The sequence below is a fragment of the Vanacampus margaritifer genome, chromosome 9 (genome assembly GCF_051991255.1).
Source record: "Vanacampus margaritifer isolate UIUO_Vmar chromosome 9, RoL_Vmar_1.0, whole genome shotgun sequence".
Taxonomy (NCBI): domain Eukaryota; kingdom Metazoa; phylum Chordata; class Actinopteri; order Syngnathiformes; family Syngnathidae; genus Vanacampus; species Vanacampus margaritifer.
This window is the reverse complement of record NC_135440.1, coordinates 10,394,643-10,418,763: the sequence shown is the minus strand read 5'-3', so window position 1 is coordinate 10,418,763 and position 24,121 is coordinate 10,394,643. Positions and strand designations below refer to the sequence as shown.

General features: G+C 38.6%; 3 protein-coding genes across 6 annotated transcripts; 1 reads left to right on the top strand and 2 right to left on the bottom strand.

Moving 5' to 3' along the window:
- Positions 1-400: 400 nt before the first annotated feature.
- On the bottom strand, positions 401-3,268 carry kiaa1143 (KIAA1143 ortholog). The gene is made up of 3 exons (XM_077576932.1): positions 3,045-3,268; positions 2,407-2,557; positions 401-1,529 (listed from the first exon to the last, which is right to left on the bottom strand). The coding sequence occupies exons 1-3, from the start codon at positions 3,156-3,158 to the stop codon at positions 1,309-1,311; spliced, it is 486 nt and encodes a 161-aa protein (XP_077433058.1). The 5' UTR covers positions 3,159-3,268; the 3' UTR covers positions 401-1,308.
- A 306-nt stretch (positions 3,269-3,574) lies between these two features.
- Positions 3,575-5,085, top strand: LOC144057718 (transmembrane protein 42-like). Its single transcript, XM_077575589.1, has 3 exons — positions 3,575-3,795; positions 4,007-4,153; positions 4,254-5,085. The coding sequence occupies exons 1-3, from the start codon at positions 3,631-3,633 to the stop codon at positions 4,392-4,394; spliced, it is 453 nt and encodes a 150-aa protein (XP_077431715.1). The 5' UTR covers positions 3,575-3,630; the 3' UTR covers positions 4,395-5,085.
- Positions 5,086-5,146: 61 nt separating this feature from the next.
- Positions 5,147-23,384, bottom strand: zdhhc3a (zDHHC palmitoyltransferase 3a). Of its 4 annotated transcripts, XR_013295312.1 has the most exons (8): positions 23,202-23,384; positions 22,127-22,535; positions 21,273-21,397; positions 20,862-20,958; positions 20,620-20,701; positions 18,405-18,535; positions 11,626-11,855; positions 6,896-7,039 (listed from the first exon to the last, which is right to left on the bottom strand). XR_013295312.1 is itself a non-coding variant. In XM_077575586.1 (7 exons), exons 2-7 carry the CDS (start codon positions 22,460-22,462, stop codon positions 6,833-6,835), a joined length of 978 nt encoding a protein of 325 aa, XP_077431712.1. In that variant the 5' UTR covers positions 22,463-22,535; positions 23,202-23,384; the 3' UTR covers positions 5,147-6,832. The 4 variants fall into 4 exon arrangements, 3 of the variants coding, with proteins under 3 accessions (XP_077431712.1, XP_077431714.1, XP_077431713.1); XM_077575586.1 differs by lacking the exon at positions 11,626-11,855 and having other exon boundaries at positions 5,147-7,039; XM_077575587.1 differs by lacking the exon at positions 6,896-7,039 and having other exon boundaries at positions 7,771-11,855.
- Positions 23,385-24,121: the final 737 nt, after the last annotated feature.

The window sequence follows — 24,121 nt, the reverse complement described above, 5'->3', positions numbered from 1 at the left end:
GTGGAGATGTGTGTACACAAGGATATCCATTCCACTTAATAGGCACTTTAGCGTCACATATAATTTTAGATGGTCAAAGCATGTCATCTCAATGATCTATTTGCTTTATTGCTAAGCACACAGAAGGCGGACTGCATGGAACTGGCAACCAAGTAAGACCATGAAAATCAAACCCCCTTTGTGATATCGATTTAAACAAGAACAAGAACATGCAAACTCCACACAGGAAGGCCGGAACCGGAATCGAACTTCTTACACGATATTAGAAGAGAGCTGCAAAACAAAATGGACTCACTTGTTGCACAGTAAAAGAGCTCAGGGAAAATAAAGCATACACATCACGTGTATTGCATGACTAAGTGGTTGAAGAGACAAAAACAACAACACAACCACCACAAACGACGTTGAAATATTTAATGTTCAGATGATACATAAAAATCAAATGATACATAACAATATACAACTGGCATTAAAACTAATGCACTGATACATTTACAGCTTCCCTTTGAAGCTAGAAAATATTTATACATTCAATGCTTAATTGAATGCATTAAAATTCTACCATGCGGACTATACACTATTAAGATCATCGTATAGAAAACAAATACAGACAGATCTACTATATACATGCAGAAGCCGAGTAACCTAATAGGCTTATTTGTTGATACCTAAACGTGTTGAACAGTGGAGAGAGCTACATTGCTACATCCCATTTGGGACTACGGAGCAAGGAGTATGATGAGAATGGATTTTTTTTTTTCATAACTGGAACTGACATCAAGAACATAATATTATGTGTTACATCAGGTGATGGATTTCTTTCCATATAGATATCAAAAGGAGTCGAGCTAAACACTGAATTCAAACTTGACAATTCAATACAGATATTGCTGGTATTTATTCCATGTCTTATTCAGGTGTGATTTGAAGCCATAGCTGCGTTTGGCAAAAAGGTGTTCATTCATCTTCACAAATAACACTTTATGCAAATCAGTAGGAGACCTAATTTAATAATCGTGTTAGAATATTAGTTTGAAAATCAAAAGTTAAGACACAATAATTAAAATATTCCTGCCATTTGTAGTATACATACAGTATAAATGATGCCTTGGCCTTAACAGTTTAACTAAAAAGTCACTTGCCAGTATTGTCTTAGAATTCAGAATGAGTCTTGAGCAAGCAACAAAACAAGTACTGCACTACTGTCACACCATGACTTACACACACAAAAAAAAAGTCCCTCATGCTCTTCCTCTCTCATATTTTATTCGTAACGTGATTCAACAAACATCAAAACAGAGTCCAGTGCTAGTCTTCGTCTTCCTCTTCCTCACCGCCAAATGACAAAAGGCTGTTGTTTTTCACTTTTTTCCCAGAATTCACATCCTTCTTCTCTTCTTTCTCTTCTTTCTCCACTGCATCCCGCTTTTTTTTGCTGGAGCTGGCAGTTATTCCTTGAAATTTCTCAGAGGAGGAGCGCTTAGCGGGTTTCTTGAAGAGGATTTTACCATCCGCGGGGGGCTCGTCACCTGTGAGCCATAATGGGAGTGTGGGTTCATAAGAACGGAGCTTTCAAAATCAACCAATTGTGAAATTTACAGTGGAACCTCAAAAGTCGAATGCTTCAGAGTCACAAAACTTTTCTCGAATTAAAAATCCCATTGCATTGAACATCCACTTTTTACTTATAGAAAAAAAACTCTCAGCATGCAAGTTAACATTCATTGTTAAAAAAATAAATAATTACATATATACATATATACATGCAGACCGAAAATAAATAAAGTTACCTTAGCAGAATGTGCCTGCCGGCTCATCGACTCGTAAATGTAGTGCTCGAATTCCTGTGTGGATGTTTTCTCTCCATTGATTTTTGTTCTTATTCAAATCAAGCCCAAACCTTGGGCATATTTTTTTTCCCTTTCTCTGTATTCTTCACCGGCAGCCACGTCCCTGACTCATTCGTGCATTCGTCCGCAACAAATGTCCGTGCGGTAAACATAGACATGGGTCAAACATGGTTTTAAAATGATTGATAATAATTTAGAGGGAGAATTTTTTTTATGTTGACCGATTTCTGTGACCAATATTTTTCCCTAGCCTTCAGAAGCCAGCCTTCTATTTTTGCGCCAGCAAAGGGCAAGTAAGTTCTTTATTCTACATTTATTTGTTTTCATTCATGTAAAATTTATGAATGTCAAAATTGTCAAAAGACAGTTTTGACCCTGGATTAGTTGATTTCACTTAGCATTATAATTAATAATGTGGGGCTTTTTTTTAATTAAAAAAGAATTAACAAACAGATTTGAATTATAGATTGCACTTGATTAGAATCCCCACTATCAACAAATACAAGTTCAATCCAAAACGTAGAACAGCTGTATTTAAAAAAAAAAATAATCTTACTTTTCTCTGACTCCCCATTAGGTTGTATTTCTTCCTTGAGCTGTTTAACTTCCTCTGGGGTCAGGTCTCCATCCTTAAGGACAACAACTTGAGGTAATTCATCCTCTCGATCACTCCCACTGTCATCATCCAGCTTTGGCATCTCTTGACGCTGCAGGGTGACATCAAATGTAAGGCACAGTAGTGTAGTGTATTTAATTAAATATAGGTTAGACATGATTTGCAAATCATTGTACAGTATTCTGTTTTTAAATAACACAACGTCCTAACTTCATTGGAATTGGGTTTGTAAATCTGTGATTGGCTGGCAACCAGTTCAGGGTGTACCCTGCCTACTGCCCGAAGCCAGCTGGGATAGGCTCCAGCACCCCCGCGACCCTAGTGAGGAAAAGCGGTCAAGAAAATGAATGGATGGATGGATGGGTTTGTAAATGTGTTCATTGGCCGCCTCCTCGTGGTGGCCAAAAGTGAAGCAAGGGGCTTCATTTATGTATAATTATTTAATAAGCTGGTGATTACAAATACATAGTCCATGTGATGTTCAAAACGTTTTAATTGATATTGACGAACCGTATCCTGACTGTTGCTGCCGTACCTTGCATGATTCCCGCATTAGCCAAACCACATACAATACATACCTTAGTGTCAACAGTCGGGCCTTCTTTGTATCCAACATCATTTTTGAACTTCTTCAAAAAGGAGGGCTCCGCTGGTTTCACCCAAGACACACCACTACCTTTGCTCTTATTCATCACGGTGTAATAAGACACAAATTATCCAAGAAAAACAGCTAAATTGTTTGAACGTTGGGTTTCCTTCAGGAGCAAAATACAACGTCATCAAAATGCGCCGGTCATGTCACATGACCCTGGGGAGCTACTGCGATTGGTAGAAGTGAGTTTTAAGTATTTACCAGGACTCAACCCGGATGTCCAATTTTTCCTTCAAAATAATTTTTCTGTAATGTCAACATTTGGTGTAATTTGTAAATAATTTGAACTCATTATCAAAAATATAAATAAACTTTATTATGAATTAATAAACTGTATTCATTTGTACTCCAAACAAAAGATTTGACTGTCTATTCTAATGAACGTACATAAAATGAGCTTTTGCTTTGCAAAGAAGCAACTACCGGTTCATACTAACTTGATTTAACTTTACATTTTCCGTTTCGCTGTAAAAGAAGTAAAGTAACTTTAAAGCGCTCCACCTGCTCCAGGCATGATTTCGGGTTCAATTTACGCGTTGTTGGCGGGTTGTTTGGGTGCTGCCGCCTCCTTATCGGCGAAGCTAACTCTAGGTGCCGACTACCTGAAGAAAATATGTGAAGCTGGACTGAGTGGCACGTCTAGAGAGCAACATGATGAAACTACTGTCTGTCTTTGGGTAAGAGATCACTTCCTTGAACTTGGGTTGTGCATTGTGCAGTCATTTATTTGGTAAAACGGCACCCGTCAGAGTGATGAGACAAAAATAGGAGCAAAGCTGTCTTGAGCACCACATTTTTGCAAATGCTTCAATTTCCTGTTTATATATAGTGGTTTCCCTTTCGTTGTCGCCATGGCAACGGCCTACATGTCAAATGTCATGTTTGCAGCTGCACATGCCACTGCGGGCTCTGTGCGTCGGCCTGATGTTCCTCTGCAATGCTGTCATGTGGACCTTCTTCTCCAAAGCTCTTCGCTACAGCTCGTCTTCAGCCAGGGCCACTGCCACCACTACCGCAGGCAACTTCATCTTGTCGGTAAGAAGACGTCCCAAACTTTATGGGTGCAAAAAAAAAAAAAGTTTATGGATCACAGTCAATTCTCATTTCACACTTATTTATTTGTGTGTGCATTTAGGCCATCCTGGGGAAGCTTATTTTTGGTGAGAGTCAAGCAGTTCTGTACTGGGTAGGCATCACTCTGACGCTGTGTGGGCTGCTGTTGCTTCATGGGTCCACGCCTGAATCTCTACCACAGAAGGAAGCCAAAAGGGAATAGATTTTTTAAAATTTATTTATTACTGTACATTATATTTACATTTGTCACTCGTCATGAGTGGGTAAATAGGAGCTAGCTACCAAAGATTACGTGTATATATCTGGTGGCTCTGTCATGTTTGAGAAAACAATTTTGACGTTCAAACGTTTACATTTATATTGACGTCATATTTAATTTTACGTGATGGTTATCGAAAATCATCACATCAGTGACATCACACTTGGATCGGAGAAAAGAAAGCTATCGAATTATTTATTGCTAATTATATGAGACAACATGAAGGTGGGAGGCGTGTTGAGGGCCCCACTGGAAAGAAAACAAGCATTTTAGAAAATGAAATAATCTAGCTAGTATAATGTTATAAATTTACCAATTGCCATTTATGAGAATTATTACACTCTGCCAAAATTTAGGGTTTATTCCACTGTAATTATATATATATTTTTAAATCATTCCTATTTTTGTAAAAAAAAAAAAGTTTAGTAATTTTATTTTGTGTTGCTTCATTTTAGAAGCCCATGTAAAATGAAGTACTTAAGTGACTTAGCTGGGTGTACTCCCCCCGACCAATAGGAAACTTGTGAAACTTTGACATGTATAATTATGACAATGCACTTAAAAAAAAAAACTGTTTCAAATGATCTCAAGTCAAAATTAAGGTGTGTTTAATAAAAGTTTTCAACCACCACTATGTTGAACAATCCAATAATTTTTAACAGAAAAATGAAATTCAACACAGTAATCACATCAACCTGATTTCCAGCACCCGTTTAATGAGTTAAAAGCCCTCATATTGACACACAACATACTTAAGGTTAAATATAAAACAAAACGTTTCACGGCAGGAAAGATAAGGCACAGTGGTAACGACAGAAGTGGATACAATGTGCTCAGACAAGTAGTGCTACTGTTGGTCATTTGTTAAAGCCAACTGGTAGTAGTGGACAGAAACCACAGTAACTCCCTTCACTTCTGTTCACAACATTTTTGAAAATAACATTTACTTTGGAATAGGCAGTATAGTAGTCTCTTGTTTGCAAAGATAGTAGTTTAGAAATATCCACAATGGCAGACAAACTGTTGAGTGTTGGCAGTGACTTTTAACTTTTAAAGAACATTTTATATATATATATATATATATCAAACTGTTTTCACCGCTCTTTACATGACATTCTTTTAGTAAAAAAAAAGGCAAACAAATTGAAAAACTGGTGATGGCATTATCTTCCCGTATAAACACTGAAAAATGTGTCTTTTCTAAAAAAAAAAAAAAAAAACATTAGGTCCCATTTAATCATAAATTACAGAAACACAAGGCTGCAACTCAAGAAAACAAGCTTGACATGACTTCTCCAGTGACGGCGGAATCTTTGGTGTTTTAGCAGCCTCCATATGAAGGAGAATCATTTTGATGGTATTTTTTGTCTGCGGAAAACATGTAAAGAAACAAAAACTCTAGTTTGTATGTGACAGTAGGCTAGAGGTTCAATTTAACTCATTCACTGCCATTGACGGTTATAGACATCAAAAATTCATTTGAACTACTTCTATTAGTTTAACATTTCCCCCCCACTTTTGTTAAGAGTATGAAAACCTATCATTTTTTTTATTGTACATTTAGAACAGATATAAAATTTGTGATTAATCGTGAGTTAACTCGTAAAGTCATGCAATTAATTATGATTTTAATCACCCGATGCTCCTAAATTTTTTATTGTAATTAATAATCGCATGACTTCAATAGTTAACTCACGATTAATCATAAATTTGATATCTCTTCTAAATGTACAATCAAATATTTTTTCTAGGTTTTCATACTCCTGTTAAAAGTAGAAAAAATGTTTAACTAATAGAAATAGTTCAAATGAATTTTTGACGTCAATAGCCGTCAATGGCAGTGAATTAGTTCAATTAACATGGAGACTGAAGCTGCAATAGAACATCTGAGTTGAAAGTTAATCCCCACATTTTCAGGCAAATTATCCTCCGTTAATTGCAACAAAGTATTGCTGGGCCAAGGAACCGTTGTTGAAGTGGTTTGAGATCAATTCAGACAAAGTATTGTGCTTTGTGGCTTCTACTGGCAGTATTAGACTTTTTAGTGGGTATCAATTACACACAAGATTTTCGCTTTCCGCAGCAGGGGTTTGAGAACTCTGCACTTGATCCAGGGCAGCTTTGCCAATGACTGCATTCTCACGATTTCATGCCTGTGTACGTTTGGGATGATTTTAAAAATGTCATTTTGGAATGTTAATTAAAGTGGTCCGTATTTTTGCTTAAAATTTTGAAAAGGAAATATCTGACATCGAGACATACAGGGGAGCCATGTTCGATATTAGCTAAAGATTTAAAACACAAGCATATTATTGAAACGGATTTTCAGTATTGTACGAAATGAAATGCAGCCCAAGGCATACGGCTGTTGGCAGACGGTCCTAGTTGAGCGGGATCTCGATGACGTCCTCCTCGATGATGTCCCCCTGCGGGAGTCTGTTGAGCTCGGCGGGTCTCTTCTTGCAGCTCATCCCCGAGAAGGGACTGCACCAGGTGAGGGAGAACGGCCCACCGAACGCCGTCTTCATGGCCTCCCAGCACGGTGCCTTCTCCCACTTGCCCGTCTCCCCCTTCAAGCGTTCGATGCCCTGCAGAAGACAGAGGTCAGGGCTGAGGTGAAGTTTGGAGGGTTGCCATTCATTCTAGCGATGGGACTCGATTGTGATAGTGGTTTTGCTCTTTTGGGTTATGGAGACAAAAAAAGCAGATGAGTTCTTAATACAATACTCATTTCAGGTTTGTGTTCATTGGATGGATCAATCTAACACATTTTACAACAGCGGTTAGCTCGGCGCATTTACATATGGCAGCTGAGTATTGTATTAAGAATGTTGATGCCTTTACTTTCATGGAAACATGCCCAAGATGACGGAAATGATCATGCACCCAGTCGAAGAAATACAAATAAGAAACAATAATGCCAGAAGCAAATTCCATCTGTGACAAGCGTATTCAAACTGTACATTCCAATTTCACAATGTCTGTCTTTCGATGTTTAAGTGCGACCCGCATGCTAAGGATGTATCGCACGCATGGTGAGAGAGCGACAGTGAACTTTGTCGCGGCTTACCTCTGTCACCATAAAGTGATGTCTGCTTCAGAGAGCTTCGGTTATCAAAAGTAAATACATGAGCGTGGAGAGAACATTGGAGGGAGGGAAGGCGCTGCATATTAACACACAATCATGGGAACAGAATGAAAGACAGGGACACAGGAAAAAAAAACTGGAACGTTAAAGGGGAGCAAAAGTAAAACCATGGGCACGTTTGATTAGAAACAATTATTGAATGTCAAAAAAAAAAAAGAGTCTGGAAATAACTTTTGCGTTGCAACTGAGAAGAGTTTATTCCCTGCACGTGCTGAAATTACTTGAGGATGTTGAACAATGAAATGTCCCCAAAACAAAATTGAGACTCAACATTTTCAGCATTAATTCAACATCACATCAGCTGTGCTGGACAATCTATACTAACGTAGCCGTCGTCAATATCATGCCGTCACTCACTATCACATACATTTGATTGAGGGCAAACAGAACGAAGGAAGAAACACTCTTCTGAAAAGATCATTACAGCCTTCAGAAAACTGAAATGTTTTCATGTGTTACTATCCAAGTCATGCATTAAGTGTGCAAAGGAGGTTACGCCTTTGCCCGTTTGTTACACTCAACAACAACAAAAACACTTCTGTTTTTGCTCTCGTTTTTTTTTATGGGATGAAATCAAAGATCTGAAACTTTTCTCTCAAATATTGTTTACAAACCAGTCTAAATCTGTCATAGTGAGCACTCCTCCTTTGCCGAAATAATCCATCCCACATCACAGGTGTGCCATATGAAGACGATTAGACACCATGATTAGTGCACAGGTGTGCCTCAGGCCCCGTCCACACGAAAGTTTCAATGTATCCTCACAAGTTTCCTACCGTTTAGGCCGTTTGTCCACACGACGGCGCGGTTTTGGAGCTTGAAACGGATCACTTTTGAAACCGGGCTCCAAAGTGAAAAGATTTAAAAACGCGGCCCGTACGCGTCCGTCTGGACACCTTATGCAGGATACTCCTCCAGTGATGACGTAATGGTCGCAGCTTGATGACGACACGTCGTAGTTTGATGACATATGCGCCAATTCTGTCATCAACAATGGCGGATAGCCGTCTCATAGTCGTTTTGCGCAGCCTTCGCTTGCTTATGCTTTTGCAGCAAAATATTTTGCTTCTTTATTCCCACGTTCAACAAGCGGTGTTGTACTTGAATCACCCGCCATTGTCACTTATCCTGTATTCGTCTTATTCATGTTGTTTTGATACATGCAAAGCCATGTTTGTTCTGTAGATTGCAGTAAAGTAAGAGGAGAAAAAAAAAGTTTTGTCTTCTTCGCTGATTTTTCTACGCCTTTCGTTAACTCCCTGTGGCTGCGCTACAGCGCCACTCCAGACTTGGCATACACATTACAGCCGTTAAACGTCCTCAGTGTCTTCTTTTGGACACACGCAAGTCTTGAAATGCTTCTGTGTGTACGAGATTTGTTTCCGTTTGGACGGGGCCTTAGACTGCCCACAGTAAAAAGCCACTCTGAAAGGTGCAGTTTTGCTTTATTGGGGGGTACTGACTGTTTTTTTTTTCTCGACAAAGGAGAAGTGCTCACTAACACCGATTTAGACTCATTTGTGAACATTTGAGAGAAATTGTGTATGTGGAAGAAGTTTAAGATCTTTGAGTTCATCTCATAAGAAAATGGGAGTAAAAACAAAAGTGTTGCATTTATATTTTTGTTGAGTAACAAAACTGCTCAACTGATTTCCAGGAAACCTTTGTTGACGGTTGGGGCACGGCCGTGACAAGGGGCAAACCATAACCTAATCCTAAACCTAATTTAGATTATCTGATGAAATTTGAATCGACAGATAAGATCATGAATACATTCAATTCATACTGTGATCAAATATTGTTATCTGCATTACAAAATTTCATGGAAAGCCATCCGTCAGTTTGTTACTATGAATCCAAATGAATGAATGATTTGGATCAACAATTATCGGTATTCATTTTTAATAATGTCATCCTATGGTAATTCTGAAGCTAAAATATAGCTTGACTGCAACATGACCAAGTTTAACTGGGCACAGACAAACGCAGGCAAAACCGCAACCTCCTCTGCTTGTGGTGGTAAGAATCATAATAAACATTTTCGAGCCCTTCCTGACATGTCAGCTGTATTTATACAATAGGGTGGATCCATGTCAAATCACCCAGTGTGTTTAACTAAGCAGATTTTGATTTGAATCAAACTTGGTGTACTTGTTGATAGTGATGGCAAAACACAAAATCTGAAATTTTAGGTCAATCGGATTAGCGGTTTGAGAGCTATGGTCTGCCAAATTTGGACATTTTGGGGCAAAAGGTTGCATGGGCCCCTTCCTTTGAACCCTTATATCTCAGGAACTATCGAGTCAAAAATAGCAAATCTGCATTGAAAGTCTCAGAAATGTTTGTTTTACCAAACATGTGAGAGCTTATATTTCATTTAAAAATAATGTTGAGGTCATGTGTTCACAAGGTCAATTAAAACAAAAGGTCAAACAATTAACCCTATAAAGCCAAAAGTATCATATTAAATAAAAGCCATTTTGAGCCCTCTATTTCATAAGTATAATATATTTTTCCCATTAAAACCCTGACATATGTGATCTAACACATGCATTGCACGGATAATCCGTTAGAGGGCAGTATCACCCAACTGATGGCTTTTCCAACCCCGCCCCAATTGAGAAGCGGGAGACATCTATACTTATTAATAATGGGAAATGTTCTTACTGATTTTGGAAAATACTAATGTTTGATATGTCTGTTTATTATAATATTTTTGACAGTTATAAATGTACGACTTTAAAGCTTTGTGACCAGATGTATCAAATATGACACAAATCAAAATCCTTTCTTTTTTTTGTTTGTTTTTGTTCCAAAGTACCAATAAATACTCTATTTACATAGAATTTGAATTTTCTCTCATATATTTCATGTTTCAGGCTAGGGTTAAATATATTGAATCCTTGTTGAATTCCCTTCCCAACAATACGTGTTTTGTAAAGATTGACCCAGGAGTTCCTTATATAAGGGTTCAAAGGAAGGCAGCCACGGCCCTTTTTGCCAAATGCGTCCAAATTTGGCGAGCTGTATCGCCCAAACCGCTGCTCCGATTGACCTAAATTGAGAGATTTTGTGTTGTGCCATGACTACCAACAAGTACATTAAGTTTCATTAAAATCAAAATATGCTTGGTTAAAAAGACCCAATAGGGGATGTTTGACTTGTGAAACAAAAGCTGTCCAATCAGGTTGTACCTTTTACTGGGCAGCCTTCGATCTGATGATAAAAACATAAAACGGATTAATAGGAATGATAAAAATGAGCCAATTCAAAAACCACAAGTGCTTTGATCAAGCCCAAAGTACCCAATTACAAGCGTGAAACCAGTCAAAGTGTGTACAATTGAGGTGTTAAAAGCATTGGAATATAAGAAAAAGCGCAAAAAATAAGTCCACTTAACATCCTTCCACTGCACAATAAGCAGAGAAAAGTCACACGCAATTCAAAATGACAAGTCCTCTCACAATAGTGAAAACTTCTATAAGTAGCATGCACATACAGTACACGAGTGTGGTGGGGAACTTGAGCCTGACATAAGTGCATGTATTCTTTTACAGATACGCTTTCATCTTCAAATTTCGACTATTGGAAGCTAGCTTACTTCGCTTCTGAAGATAGCAGAGCAATTTGGAATGGTCACAGTTAAACACGTTAGCAAATTCTGTTCCAGTTTACAGTTAATAAATAGAATCCTTCTGTAACCCGCCAATGGCAGCTTTGTTGTGCAAATGTCACAAAAAATTTGGAATGTTTCACGCTTATGCAACTGCACACGTCACAAAAATGCCACTTTTTTAGTATTCATTTCAGATTATTATTTTTTTTAAATAAACAGCTACTTAGGGTGCAATATACCATTTGAAATATTTGTTCGCAATCAAATCTGTGAATTTACTTAGATCAAGCTGCGTGTTCAGAAATAAAATACAAATGAAATCTCCGACTCATCACAGTGTTAAATAAGGTTCACAAATGAACAGTGCTTGCAGGTAAAACGTAAACAAGTATTAAGAATGAAGTAAGCACATTGAGCAGATGTGAAGCTGTCCGCAGTCACTAACGACTGTCACAGCCGCTTGAAGACGCATTCTTCCCTTTCACACCACATATTGGTATGTCTCAGCCTTCCCATGGTCAGGGGTGGAGAACGGGCTAAACCAGAGTAAGGAGAAAGGGTGTCCAAACACTGCCCTCAAGTTCATCCACTTAGTTTTTTTAGCCCATCTTCTCTCTTCCTTTTTCAACTGCTCTATGCCCTAAAAACAAAAGACAACCAAACTTCAGTTGGTGTGTTCTCCCGTCAGCAATCACAAAGTGTTCATTTGAAATTGTGATAGCTTTCTTCACAATTGCAGCCAATGATCAAGTGATTGGTTTCAGTAAAACCTAAAATTAAAAAAAAAAAAAAAAAAAACACTCACAGACCAATGCCTGATTGGTGGCCAAAAATCACAATTAAAGAGTGTGTGGATGGAAAATATTACATCAGTATAGTGAGATTATCATTATTAGGAAGCCTCTTGCTATAAACAGAAATGATACCTGAGAGATTCGATGATGATGCTTGGGAACTTTTTTTTTCTTTGAGGAGCAGTTTTGATACTCAATGGCTAACATCACTGACACTTCAAACAAAACACCACTTAACTCATTCACTCCCAGCCATTTTCACCGAAGCAATCCCCTTCACTCCCGGCTGTTTTACTGGATTTTGATTGATTTCGCAAGGCCCACAGAATATTCTGTTCTATATTCTATATTCTGAACCTACCAAAAGATTAGAATCTCTTCTTTTATCAGGAAAGTATATTTCTATATATTTTCATTTTGCAGCAATTAGCATTAGAATACAACTAAGTTTCATCATTATTCACAAACCTATTTAGAAATGTGAGTATTTTTTTCCAACATGGCCCCTGGTTGATCTCTTTTGCTCTGCTGCCACCTATTGGCCGTTTGTGTAATAACTACCATTTCTTCAACCGTTCTTTGCAGTTGAGAGGTTGCATCAAAGCTTTCTATGTGCTCAAAAAAACAACAACAACATAAAAACGTACAAATAGGTCTTTGGGACACTTAAAACATTTGAAAATGGTAACAAATCAGTTAAATGGGAAATGAACACAAAAACTGTATTTACAAAATATATATTGTATTTGTCCACACTACTTTATGGTATTCAGAATAATACTGCATGTATGAAATTACAATAAAGCAGATTAATCCATCCATATCCATCAACTGCAGGGAGCAACCATTTTGGACAATATTGTCTGCTACCAACTGAAATTGACTTCAAACAAAAATTTGACTACGATTGTTGCAACTTTGTGATATATTTAGGCCGACTTCATTTTGTCAGACACGTCCTATTTCGGTGACTTCTTGATTTAACATGGCTGGAGGTAATCGGGCTCTGGCTGTGGTCAGTGAAAATGAAATGAAAATGTGATTAGCCACTGATTTAACAAGACGGGCAAGTACTTTTCCACACAGGGTAAGAGAGCTTTGAATAGAGACCCGCACGTTGACGTCATGCATCCCAAAATGGGCGTCAGCTCAGCCATTTTGAGAGTATAGAAAACACGTCAACGCCACACTTGAACAATGGTTGACAGCTGTTTGCTGCCACAACGAGAAGAGGCAAGAAAAAGGATCGAACATTCTCCAGGCTACCAAAAGAGGAACCAATGCGTAGCCAATGGATCACAGCAGCCATAAAAAGGGTCAACAACAAAAGGGAGGATTTGGGATCCTCCTCAATGCTTGTGTATCACTTCATATCGGGTGAGTCAATTACGGAATCAGTTAGTTATGTAGATGTAGCTCGATTGCAATAGTTATCAAATGAAGGCGAAAAACGTGATCGGGCACTTTGTACAAAGTGGCGGAATCAGCAGATGCTAACTTGCCTGAGGGTAGCCTCCTATCACACGCAAAATGTGGGGGAAATAATCCGTGTTTAGGGAACAGTTGCGTGACATCCAGATCTCTATGTTTTTCTGATTGAAATATGAAAATTCACCAAAATGTGACTTCATGAGGTTTTAGCCTGACACCAATATAATCTTTGAATAAGATATAACACGTAATCATGTATATTGTATGCCATTTTTTATAAGCATGGTTCCTCCCAGTTGTAACTTTTGAGTCTTCCACCATTAAATACATCTGTTGAAAATCATAAGTCACAACAGCTAGAAGGCACTTGTTTCTCGTGTCTTCAATTGGTCCTCAGTCCGTGTATTTTTTCGAGGCTTCGTGTTTTTAAAGCTCTCACTGTAAATGTGGGCATCCATCAATAACGAGAGACGATAGTGCGCACCTCCAGTTATTTGTATTGTTTAGCTGCAGGTTTTTTGCTCACTTAAGGTTAGGGATGGGAATCGAGAACCGGCTCCCAGTGTTTCAATTCCTTGGCATCGTTTGCAGTTTTTTGCTAACGATTGCCTCTCGGTTCCGTGTGGGACGATGACGTCACCCCGTGCGCGCCGAGCCACAAACATGGCGCCGCGCTCGAAAGTTTGTTGAAATCTTCCAAGAAAAGCTAACAACTGGCCAACTTGCAATGTTTGCAAATTGGATATTTCGTGTAAGGGAGGAAACACTACCACTATGCAAGAGCATTTGAACACACAGCATGCGACGACTGTCTGACGTGTTTGTGAGCGCTCCGGAGTCCCGGTGGGATCAACACAGCAGCAACGCCCGCTAGCAATGCAAACGTTCTCTCCTATCAACGCTCCAGGTACGGGTAGTAATATATGAGCGCCAGTTTGCCTTTATGTGAAATGTGCCGTAATGTTAAAGCCTGTATCTCTCTCTAAATGGCGCCGGCTTGCGAGGGTAAACGCAGCGTCCCGCGAGTGTTGTGTTTTTTTCCATCAGGGTTCATTCAAGATTGCAAAACGTGCAAAGATTTACAGAACGAACCAAGACTGATAAGCAACACGCGCTACTTCCACACGACCACACTGACTCTGCTCACGGGAGTCACACACGCGTCTGTTTCCACTGAGATGGGGAGGAGGAGTTTTTGAGTGCTCACGACATCGACTGGCGGGTGCCCAGGGGTCGACATCGACTGGCGGGTGACCAGGGGTCGACATCGGCATCGACTGGCGGGTGCCCAGGGGTCGACATCGAATGATGGGTGACCAGGGGTCGAAATCCCCCATTGAAATGAATGGCGGGTGCCCAGGGGTCGACATCGGATGAGAGTTCATCTTAAGTGTTGAAATGTTACCGGAGTTGGACATTTTTGTCACAAAATTATCTAGGTTGTATTTTGTACATTTCTACAGATTATTATTTTTTTTTTAGTTGTGTTTATTTTCAAATCTCTTCTTTTTCTTTTTTTGGGGACCCCATGGCACCCCATTGAGTCCTCGAATGTGGACCTTAAAACTTCACTGTTGGGTTTGTAAGGTCATGTTACTTTTAAACATGTCTCTTGTTTACAGATACAACTAAGACACAAAAAAGTGGATGCAAATCTGTTTGTTTATCCCCCCCCATAAAGAATACTATCTATAATGTTTATTTAAAATTTATTTTGACTTAAAGATGCATTGCGGAGTTAGCTAAAAAAACTGCATGCCCGCGAGGATGAGCCCAACGTCACCCTACACCCCTCCTCAACCCCAAGAAACTGTCCACACTGAAGGGAAGATACAAGCTGATAGATGTAGTCACAGTTAAAAAGTCAGGGCTCTTTGTACTCATCTGGGCTTTGGTGGAGTATACAGGATACATAAAACTCTTTAACAATATCATTTTAAACTCCACAATGCACATGGTGCACCTTTACTAATGTAACACATATTCTTTATGTTGTTTAAAAGTCAAATGAATTGTGCCCAATGGAGAAAAAAAGTGAATTACCGAAGGATGTGAAAATAACATATTTTGGAGCCGTGAAACCATATTTTTGCTGAAGGTTATCATACAGCAATGCCTACAATAACACAATTCAACTGGGAGGTAGAACGATGTGTCCAAAGAAGAAGAGCGCGAGATTCCTAATTAACCAGTTTCTGTCATTATGTAAAAAGAAGAGACTCGATGATTGTTGCGAAGGGCATCACAAGGCACCATCCTATTATATAAAGATTATTATCAACTCTTTAGTTGCTATGGCCATAAATACACATGAAAGAAAATCTACATATAAGCGCACAAATAATTGGATTACTGACATTTTTCGGCCGCTCCACTTTTTTACACTTATTTGTGAAAAAGGGCCACCGCGATCTTTCAAGCTCATTTGCTACTAAATTTGGTTGGATTTTGTTGCTATTAGCTAACCGGTAGCACAGGTCATTTTGTTTTTTTGTACAAAGGAGATTTGCATTGAACTCTTGAGGTTAAGGTGGAGCTCAAAGGCATAAACACTTCCTTTATAAGCTTTTTATTTATACTTTTAGAGCAAATGAAATGATTGCCATTATATTAATAAATTATGAAATAAAAAGGTCAAAAATTGATTGAACAGTCTACTGTCCTGAACTTCTTGTAGTTGGTTCATATTTACTATGTTCTTTACTATAATGAGAGTCACAGTTGACTCTATTAACGGGTTTTTTTCCTCCTCGTGGAATAAAGTACAGACATACATGAACAAAATTGTTGATACCCCTCTGTTAATAAAAGAAAACACCACAACGGTCACTGAAATCACTTGAAACTAACAAAAGTAACAATAAATACAAATGAAAGAAAATTATTCAAAATAAGCCATTACTTTTAAATTAATCAACAGAATTAATAAAACAACAACCAAAAACAAAACAAACAGGCCTGGACAAAAATGATGGCACCCATAACTTACCTTGTCCAGTCTCACTTTTTTTTATGATTTGCTATCAGCATTGGTGTCCTCTTTGGCCATCTTAAATGAAGTCCACTTGGGTCCAACCACTGGTGCGATCTGACACTGATGTACCTTGGCCTTGGAGTTCACCTTTCATTTCTTTGGAGGTTGTTCTGGGCCCTTTGGATCGCATCTGTACTATTGGTCTCTTCAATTTCTCATCAATATCCCTTTTGCGGCCACATCCAGGGTGGTTGGCTATAGTCCCGTGGATGTTCAACTTCTCAATATGTGCCACTTGTGTCACAGGAACAACAGGGCTGCTTGGAAATGGTCTTACAGCCTTTACCTTTAACATGCCTGTCTATAATGTTCTTCTAAGACAACTCTCTCATTCGCTTTCTGTCATCCATGTTCAGTGTGCTACACATCATACCACCAAAAAAGCACAGAGACTATATGTCACCCTTTGAATAGGCAGACTGACTGACTATGAGTTTGAAGACACCTGTGATGCAAATTAAAGGACACAGCTGAGGTAGACATGTCTCCTCTGGTCAAATTTCTTTTATAGGAGGTACCATCAATTTTGTCCAAGCCTCTCTTTCTTTCTTTCTTTAACAATTATGTTGGTGTTAAACGACAATTCAGAAGTAAATAATGATTTGGTTGAGACGTGCGGTTTGGTTGCGTGTGTTGTTGGGGGGGGGGGGGGGGGGTGTTCTGCTAGCCTCGTGAGTTGTTGTTGAGGGTGACATCCCAACCAACATTTGGTGGCGGCGTTCTTGCAAGACGTTACAATACATTTTGCTTGCTTGCTCTTCAAATGCAGCCTTTTGTTTGTTCTGAAGTTGGCTTGTTTCATGCACATAAATACAGTATTTTTGTTCTTCCAAAAGTAAAACAACATTAGGTTAGCCCATCAATTTTGTGTTGAATAGCATGCTTTAAAACGGCTAAAGTAGGTTCTCAAAAATAAAGGTCTTGTAAAAAAAATGAATATACTAGTTATTAATAGCCCTTTGAGTAACTGCGGCAATTGAAGGGGGTTTCAATGTTTTATTTAGTTTAACCACTGTCCACTCACCTTATAAAGATGTTGGGGTAGTTTTGTTTAAAATAAATAAATAAATAATTTATATATATTTTTCCCCTTCTTAATAAAATGCCGAGCTAACGGACTCGGAATCCGCCCATCTCAAAATGAGATGACTCGGACTCGGGTCCAAAAACGCGTGATCAGGACATCCCTACTTCAGTTTAAAATGGAACATTTTATATACCCATTCCTCTCCTGAAAAATGGAGCCATCGACTTGAGATGTGCTCAGTGTTTATTCAAGTAGATGTGAATTATCATCGCTAAATGGGCAACTTTTGTCATACACAAAGTACAAAAAAGTGCTTTCATTACAGAACAGCCATTCTTGAATGTAGAATAGTAGTTCTCTTTCAGAAAATATATTCACGTCAATGACACTGTGATATGGGGTTTTAAAAAGAAAGGACTTCAGAAACCACCAAAAGAAAAAAGATTCTTACAATCAACTACTACGGATAAATGGACATTTTAAAGTTGTTCTCTGTAACAATTTAATGAATTTAATTTGACCATTTATGACTGAAACTTCTAATTAGTAAATGAACACCTTAGCTGTCCACGATTGGGAGCCTCTGGCCAATAGTTTTCCGACTGGATTCGGGTTTGAATTTCCTGCCTTCTGTCTGCGGATGTGACGTCATGTGCGCATTGTGTACGTGAAGAAGAGTGTGTGCAGTTTCAATTTTCGTCAACGGGTAGCAGTAGCGATTCAAAATTCAATTTTTTACATATTAAGGCTCTCGGTATGGGGTTGGGGATTGCCTTGGTGGTGAATTGGTCAACAGGTCAAGCAGCAGAGATAAATGACAATCAGCTAGCAATTAGGGAGAGAGATGTAGCAAAGGGAGGGAGGAAGGGTAAAGGACTACTTGTAACTAAATGGGTTACTTACAGTCTCATCAGTACAGATGGAGTGGACTTGGGTACCGAACATCACAGAGGTGAAGATGAGGAAGAGGAGGCCCTCAAAGCACAGGAGTATGAGGAGGATGACTGTTGCTGGTGGAGAGAAGGAACTGCACTCTGGGAAATGACGATATGGAGGAAGAAAAGCACGAGGGACAAGAAGAGGCTTTTGTGAGGTTCTACTACACTCTACGATGATCTCTCAGTTAGGGGATCTTCTACAGACGTTTTAGTTTCACAAACAACTATATTTGCTTCAGGATGACCAATTCAAACCAACAACAACAACAAAAGCAGTTTCATACCACACATGGTAATTTGGTTTAAAAGTACATACAAAAGGGAAAAACAATTACAGATTAAAAAATGATATTTGTCCATGCTGTGAAATGTACTTTCAGATGCAGTACAAACAGCACATGGGTGTTATCGAACATCAAGATGGGTTTATTCTACGGGCAACAGACTTGGAACTCTGATGAAATGTGAAATCTTTCCGTTCCATTTTAAACATATGGATAAAAATAAAGAAAACTGGTAATTGAGAAGATGATGAAATTAAATCTTTGGGGATGAAGTAGGTTTTTGTGACAGATTTGACTTCCTTCACAAACAATATTATAATTTCCTGAATTCTTTATCAAATGTATTTTGGTTATGACTCATGTGGTACATTTAAATCTCTCATAGGTCAGTGACTCTGACCAAAGAATATCTGTACAATGTGTCAAAAAACTAACAAACCTTGAAACAAGGCTTTAAAATTCAGGTGATGTTCTGTACCATGTCACGTTTGTTATGTGCTATAGTGGACATTAAAAGTCTACACACCCCTGTTTAAATGCCAGGTTTATGTGATGGGAAAAATGAGAGCAAGACAAATTAAAATCTCTACTTTTAATGTGAATTATAATCTATAGAATTTAATTGGAAAATAAACTCATTCATTGCAGGAAAAATAAAATCGTAAAAATATGCACAACCTAACACTAAAACTTTGCTGTATATTACGTTAAATTAATGGCAGATTTTTGGGGGAAATGATTTATTAATCTTTTTTCTTTAAATCACAAAAACCTGCCATTTGAACATGAGTGTGTAATCTTTTTATATATATCCACTATAGATGGCAAGATGCAAGGGTTCTTTTAACATATCGAAAAAAATCGAAGGTAAGCTAAATAATTATATATATATTATTATTATTATTATTATTTTTGTTGGAAAAAGCAATACTGTGCCTCAACCAAACAATTACAAACCCTTGTTAGAGCATGATGGGGGCAGCACATGATGGGGGCAGCAGAATGCATGCTTTGGGCATTTTATCTTGATCGGGAACATCACCATTAGTCAAAGAAGAGCAAATTATGGATATGGACCATTCCAAATCCCTTTTCACACAAAACCTTGCGCAACTTGCTAAAATCCTGAGGAAGTTTCTTGTACAGTACAGCTGAGAAGAGTATACTTTCAAATATAGAAATGACTATCAGTATAAAATTACGCCTAGAATGTCCCAGCCAAAACCAAGGCATGCATCCAATTGCTAATTTATAAAATGTCCAAATGGATCCAGAATCGTGGGACACCCAATACTCAGAGTAAAATGCCAGTGTTTCCCACAGATTTGAAATCTACTTGGGTGGGTGGACTCCGGCGGGGGGATGGACGGGACGTGGGTCTCAGTCCTGTTACTACGTCTCCTCTAGCCTCACGATCCACAAGTGAGTGACGGCGAAGTAACGTTACAGCACGGCATATCCTGTTGCAACACGTTTTTTTCCCCCTTCTTTTTAAATATATTTTAGTTAATAGATTTTCTGGAAAACTTCTTGGGTGGTGGCCAATTTATTTGTGGGAAACACTGAATGCTTAAAGTTATTTTATTGAGGCGCCATCATTGATTTTGTTTAGCTCAATTTGATGGCAAATAAATTACAAAAACAATATCCATGGGGGATAGGGAATGCGCCAGGCTGCTAATTTGGAAGATCCAGAAATAACTGATGCCCATTCAATTCAAAAGCCTTTTTTTTTCAACCTAAATATTCTTGGAGATATCCTGCCAATCAACCAATGTTTTCCACAAAAAAACGGGGGTTGGCTCATTTTATATATCCAGTATACGGTGTTAGGTTGTAATGCAAAAACCAAAAACGCCTTCCTGTGAATATACACTAGACACAAAATATACTTACTTGTCCAATCATCTTCAAAGCAGTAGAGAAAATGGAAAACCACCATGAATAGAGCGTGGAGAGACACAAGAGCAATGTACATCTGAATAAAAAGAAAGTGAGATTTAAGGAGTTAAATTGAATCTAAAACAACAAAATGTGCCATATATGCTGTAAAATATCACATAATTGCAGAGGGAAAGGATCGGGAATGTCAAATTACAAAACAGCACAAAAGTGGCACATCATCAGAGTCAACTTACAGTGAACAGCACAAAGTACTTTTGATTGTTCTCCCCAACACAATTATTGACCCAGGGGCAGTGGTGGTCCATCTTCCGTATGCAGCGTTTGCAAACACTAGGAGAGTCCGTCAGACATGTCCGTGAGAAAGGACCTCAATAAACACTTGCAATAATGTTTTTCCACAAAACGTTAACTTTGATACTGGTTTGACTTGATCTGCAATGTACTACATATAGCATCTTGATGTTGGGTGTGCGTTGTCCTAAAGCATCTACGATGAATATAGTAATCTTATAGGAAACGCTGACTTGAAAATTATGCTGATTGCCATTTGCATAGAATATTTATAAAAATCAGAGAAAAACATAATTTGCATAATGATTTGGAATGTGGCATAGACTTGAGCTTGTAAATGTATTGCCCTTTACCTGCAGTGGTGTGCCCGGTCAGGCTTGATGCTACAGCACTTGGGACATTTGTAGACCACCTGTCCTGGTTTCAGCTGAAGGCTTTCGATGTATTCCTTTGTTGCATTGCCTTTGGGTACTGCCCCCTGTAAGAAACATGATACCTTTTAGATTAGTCTAGATTTCAATGTGTGGGTCGTGCAGCAAAGTGTTACTACAAGTTGGGCTGTGCGATTAATCAAATGTATCTATTCATTTGACTTCATGTCAAGACTTTATTTATTTTTTAATAGCTTAACTAGTTCAAAACATGCTCCCACCTATGAGTACCACTTCCACTAACAAAATGGCTCCAAACAATGTAGCTAGTTTACGCAAGTACAGCCTGTATTGCCAAATAAACATTTTGCAACTTTTTCCAACTGTTTTTTAAAAAAGAGACTAGAGACTTTATTTCCTGTCTTTCTACATATCCATGTCTGTGACGCTCTTTTGTCCAAACACCCCAATGATCAAGAGAAACATTTTTACACTGTTTATTACCATGTTAAAGTCAGAATGTTTTGAAGGGGCGGTCTGACTCATGCAAATGAGCTACTGCTCATCCTGGAGTAAAGCATTTGTTACTCTGATGACATGAGTGCTCATTATGTTACCAACTTATGTTACCAACAAGTCAGTATAGAAACCATTTTCTGGTGAAACTTGACTCTGCCGTATACCATGATATATAGTGGAATCAATTATTGTAAAGGTACTTAGAGCCACCTACAGTAGTAACACCTGGCGATTAACTAAGGCATGACATTATTCATTATTCAAGAAAATAACAATTTTGACATAATACAATTCAAGCAGCCGAGTAAGTCACTTACAGGATCAGTGCACATGGCTCTGAGGTGCGAGGCGAGGGCAAGAAAGGCCAGAGCATTGAACAGAGACCCGTTGACAATGCTGTACGTCAGATTCTTTGAGGGTAGCAGCATGACAAACAGCACTACGAACTCTGCATACAAAACCAGCAGCCACGTGATGAGAGCGCAAATGATGCCACAGGCGTCCTTAATGAACCACATGGCAGAAGCAGATGAGGAGGTGATGACGTCTTTGGAGATGGGGATGCGTTGTTCCATCTGTAAGAAAGTGGTTCCTGCCCAAGCTTGTCCACGACTGTGCTCCACGTCCCTGCATCTGTGCACTGGGCTCTTCATGCTTCATCTATGCCAGAAACCTGCCGCTGCTGGTCCCGCTGCACCTTTTGGCTCCAGTAATGGTCAACACATGCTGGGAAGGAGCAAGAGGGTCACAACAAAACTCATGTGTTTTTTTCTGGATAAATACAGGATAACATTTTTACAGTGTGTGACACCATCTTCACATTTGAACAGGTCTCAACCATTACAGTGTGTGATCTCAGCAAATTGTGCATGATCCTCAGTGTGCTTTACGTAAACTGTTTTTTTGTTATGTGTTTTGCCTTTTGTGGCTTGTTCAAAACAAAGTAACAGCTTCAACTGATGTTAAGGGAACGTGTGAACTGAAAAAGAAAAAGGTGTCCCAATATAATGTACAGATAGCATACTAGTTTACAAAGTAAACACACGCATCTCTGGGCCTTCCGACACTTGCAGTTCAAATGTATGAGGTCATGATAAGGCGAAACTCCAATTGCAGTTGACGTCACGTCAAGTAAACTAAACATCTCATACGGTTAGGGTTAACGTTTAAAAAACAAAAACACAAATCTTAGAATTGATTGATTTATAGCTGTGTGATTTCCAGTCGCATTCAAAGAGTCAAGTTACACATGCCAACAACTGGATTCTCAGGGATGATAGTGGCAAAAGGACACCTTATACCTGAACATCAAAATAACGGAATTCGATATATCACCTATATACAATGACGTTTTTAACATAGCTGCTAACGCTAACGATCGAGAGTACTTACATTTTGAGTTCTCAATTTTATGCCAGTTGTGTTCGAATAACAAGTGAAGGAGGACCGGGAACATCTGCCTGCTCTCATATTACGTTGACTGATATTGTTTTACATTTTTCCATCCAAAGAGTGAATATCATTTGCGCCATTCCTCGCTTACTGCTATCACCGGAAAACTGGCAATTTTCGATATCTTCTTCTTTGGCGTTAATTGCTTCTTCTTCGTTAACATTTTCTGCACCGTAGACGGTACTTGGCGTATTACTGCCCCCCTCAGATATTACGCGTCAATTACAATACAGCTCGAAATCTATTTAACTGGTGGTTGTCATTATTCAGTCCTAAAAACTGATTTTAGGGAAAATAATTATTATAAAATAAGATATTCCCTTTCCTAATACACACTTGTATTTATTTTGTGTGGCACATTCTAGGAAAACATGCTTTAAAGTTACACTCACAGCCCATTAGAATGTTTTCGCACAAAAAGGAGTAAGTTACTGTTGCTACATCGTACATGCTACATAGTCAAGAGGTTCTGGGTTAATATTTCTGCTTTGACCTTCCTGTGTGAGTACTCTGGTTTATTAGATGAGATTAGATTAGATTAGATGCAATTTTATGATGGGGGGGACGTACGTGCGTGGGTTTTCTCCGGGTACTCCGGTTTCCTCCCACATTCCAAAGGCATGCATGGCTGGTTAATTGAACACTCCAAATTGTCCATAGGTGTGATTGTGAGTGCGGATGGTTGCTTGTCTCTGTGTATTTATTTATTCATTCATTTTATTAGGGACAATGTACACACTTACACAATATAATGTTCTATCGGGACTGCTTGTTCTTCCAGTCCCATGCAAAAATTTTTTTTAAATAATTTTTACGGGGTGACTTTTAGATAAACAAGTAGAAAAGGAATAAAGATAAAA

Bases quoted from the DNA above. Each gene is read 5' to 3' on its own strand.
- zdhhc3a (XM_077575586.1), bottom strand. From the start codon at position 22,462: ATGAAGAGCCCAGTGCACAGATGCAGGGACGTGGAGCACAGTCGTGGA. The intron at 21,398-22,126 runs GTAAGTGACTTA...TGTTTCTTACAG, and splicing joins GAGCCATGTGCACTGATCCT to GGGGCAGTACCCAAAGGCAA. The intron at 20,959-21,272 runs GTAAAGGGCAAT...GGACTCTCCTAG, and splicing joins GACCGGGCACACCACTGCAG to TGTTTGCAAACGCTGCATAC.
- kiaa1143 (XM_077576932.1), bottom strand. From the start codon at position 3,158: ATGAATAAGAGCAAAGGTAGTGGTGTGTCTTGGGTGAAACCAGCGGAG. The intron at 2,558-3,044 runs GTATGTATTGTA...GTCACCCTGCAG, and splicing joins GCCCGACTGTTGACACTAAG to CGTCAAGAGATGCCAAAGCT. The intron at 1,530-2,406 runs GTAAGATTATTT...TATGGCTCACAG, and splicing joins TAATGGGGAGTCAGAGAAAA to GTGACGAGCCCCCCGCGGAT.
- LOC144057718 (XM_077575589.1), top strand. From the start codon at position 3,631: ATGATTTCGGGTTCAATTTACGCGTTGTTGGCGGGTTGTTTGGGTGCT. The intron at 3,796-4,006 runs GTAAGAGATCAC...TCATGTTTGCAG, and splicing joins AAACTACTGTCTGTCTTTGG to CTGCACATGCCACTGCGGGC. The intron at 4,154-4,253 runs GTAAGAAGACGT...GTGTGCATTTAG, and splicing joins CAGGCAACTTCATCTTGTCG to GCCATCCTGGGGAAGCTTAT.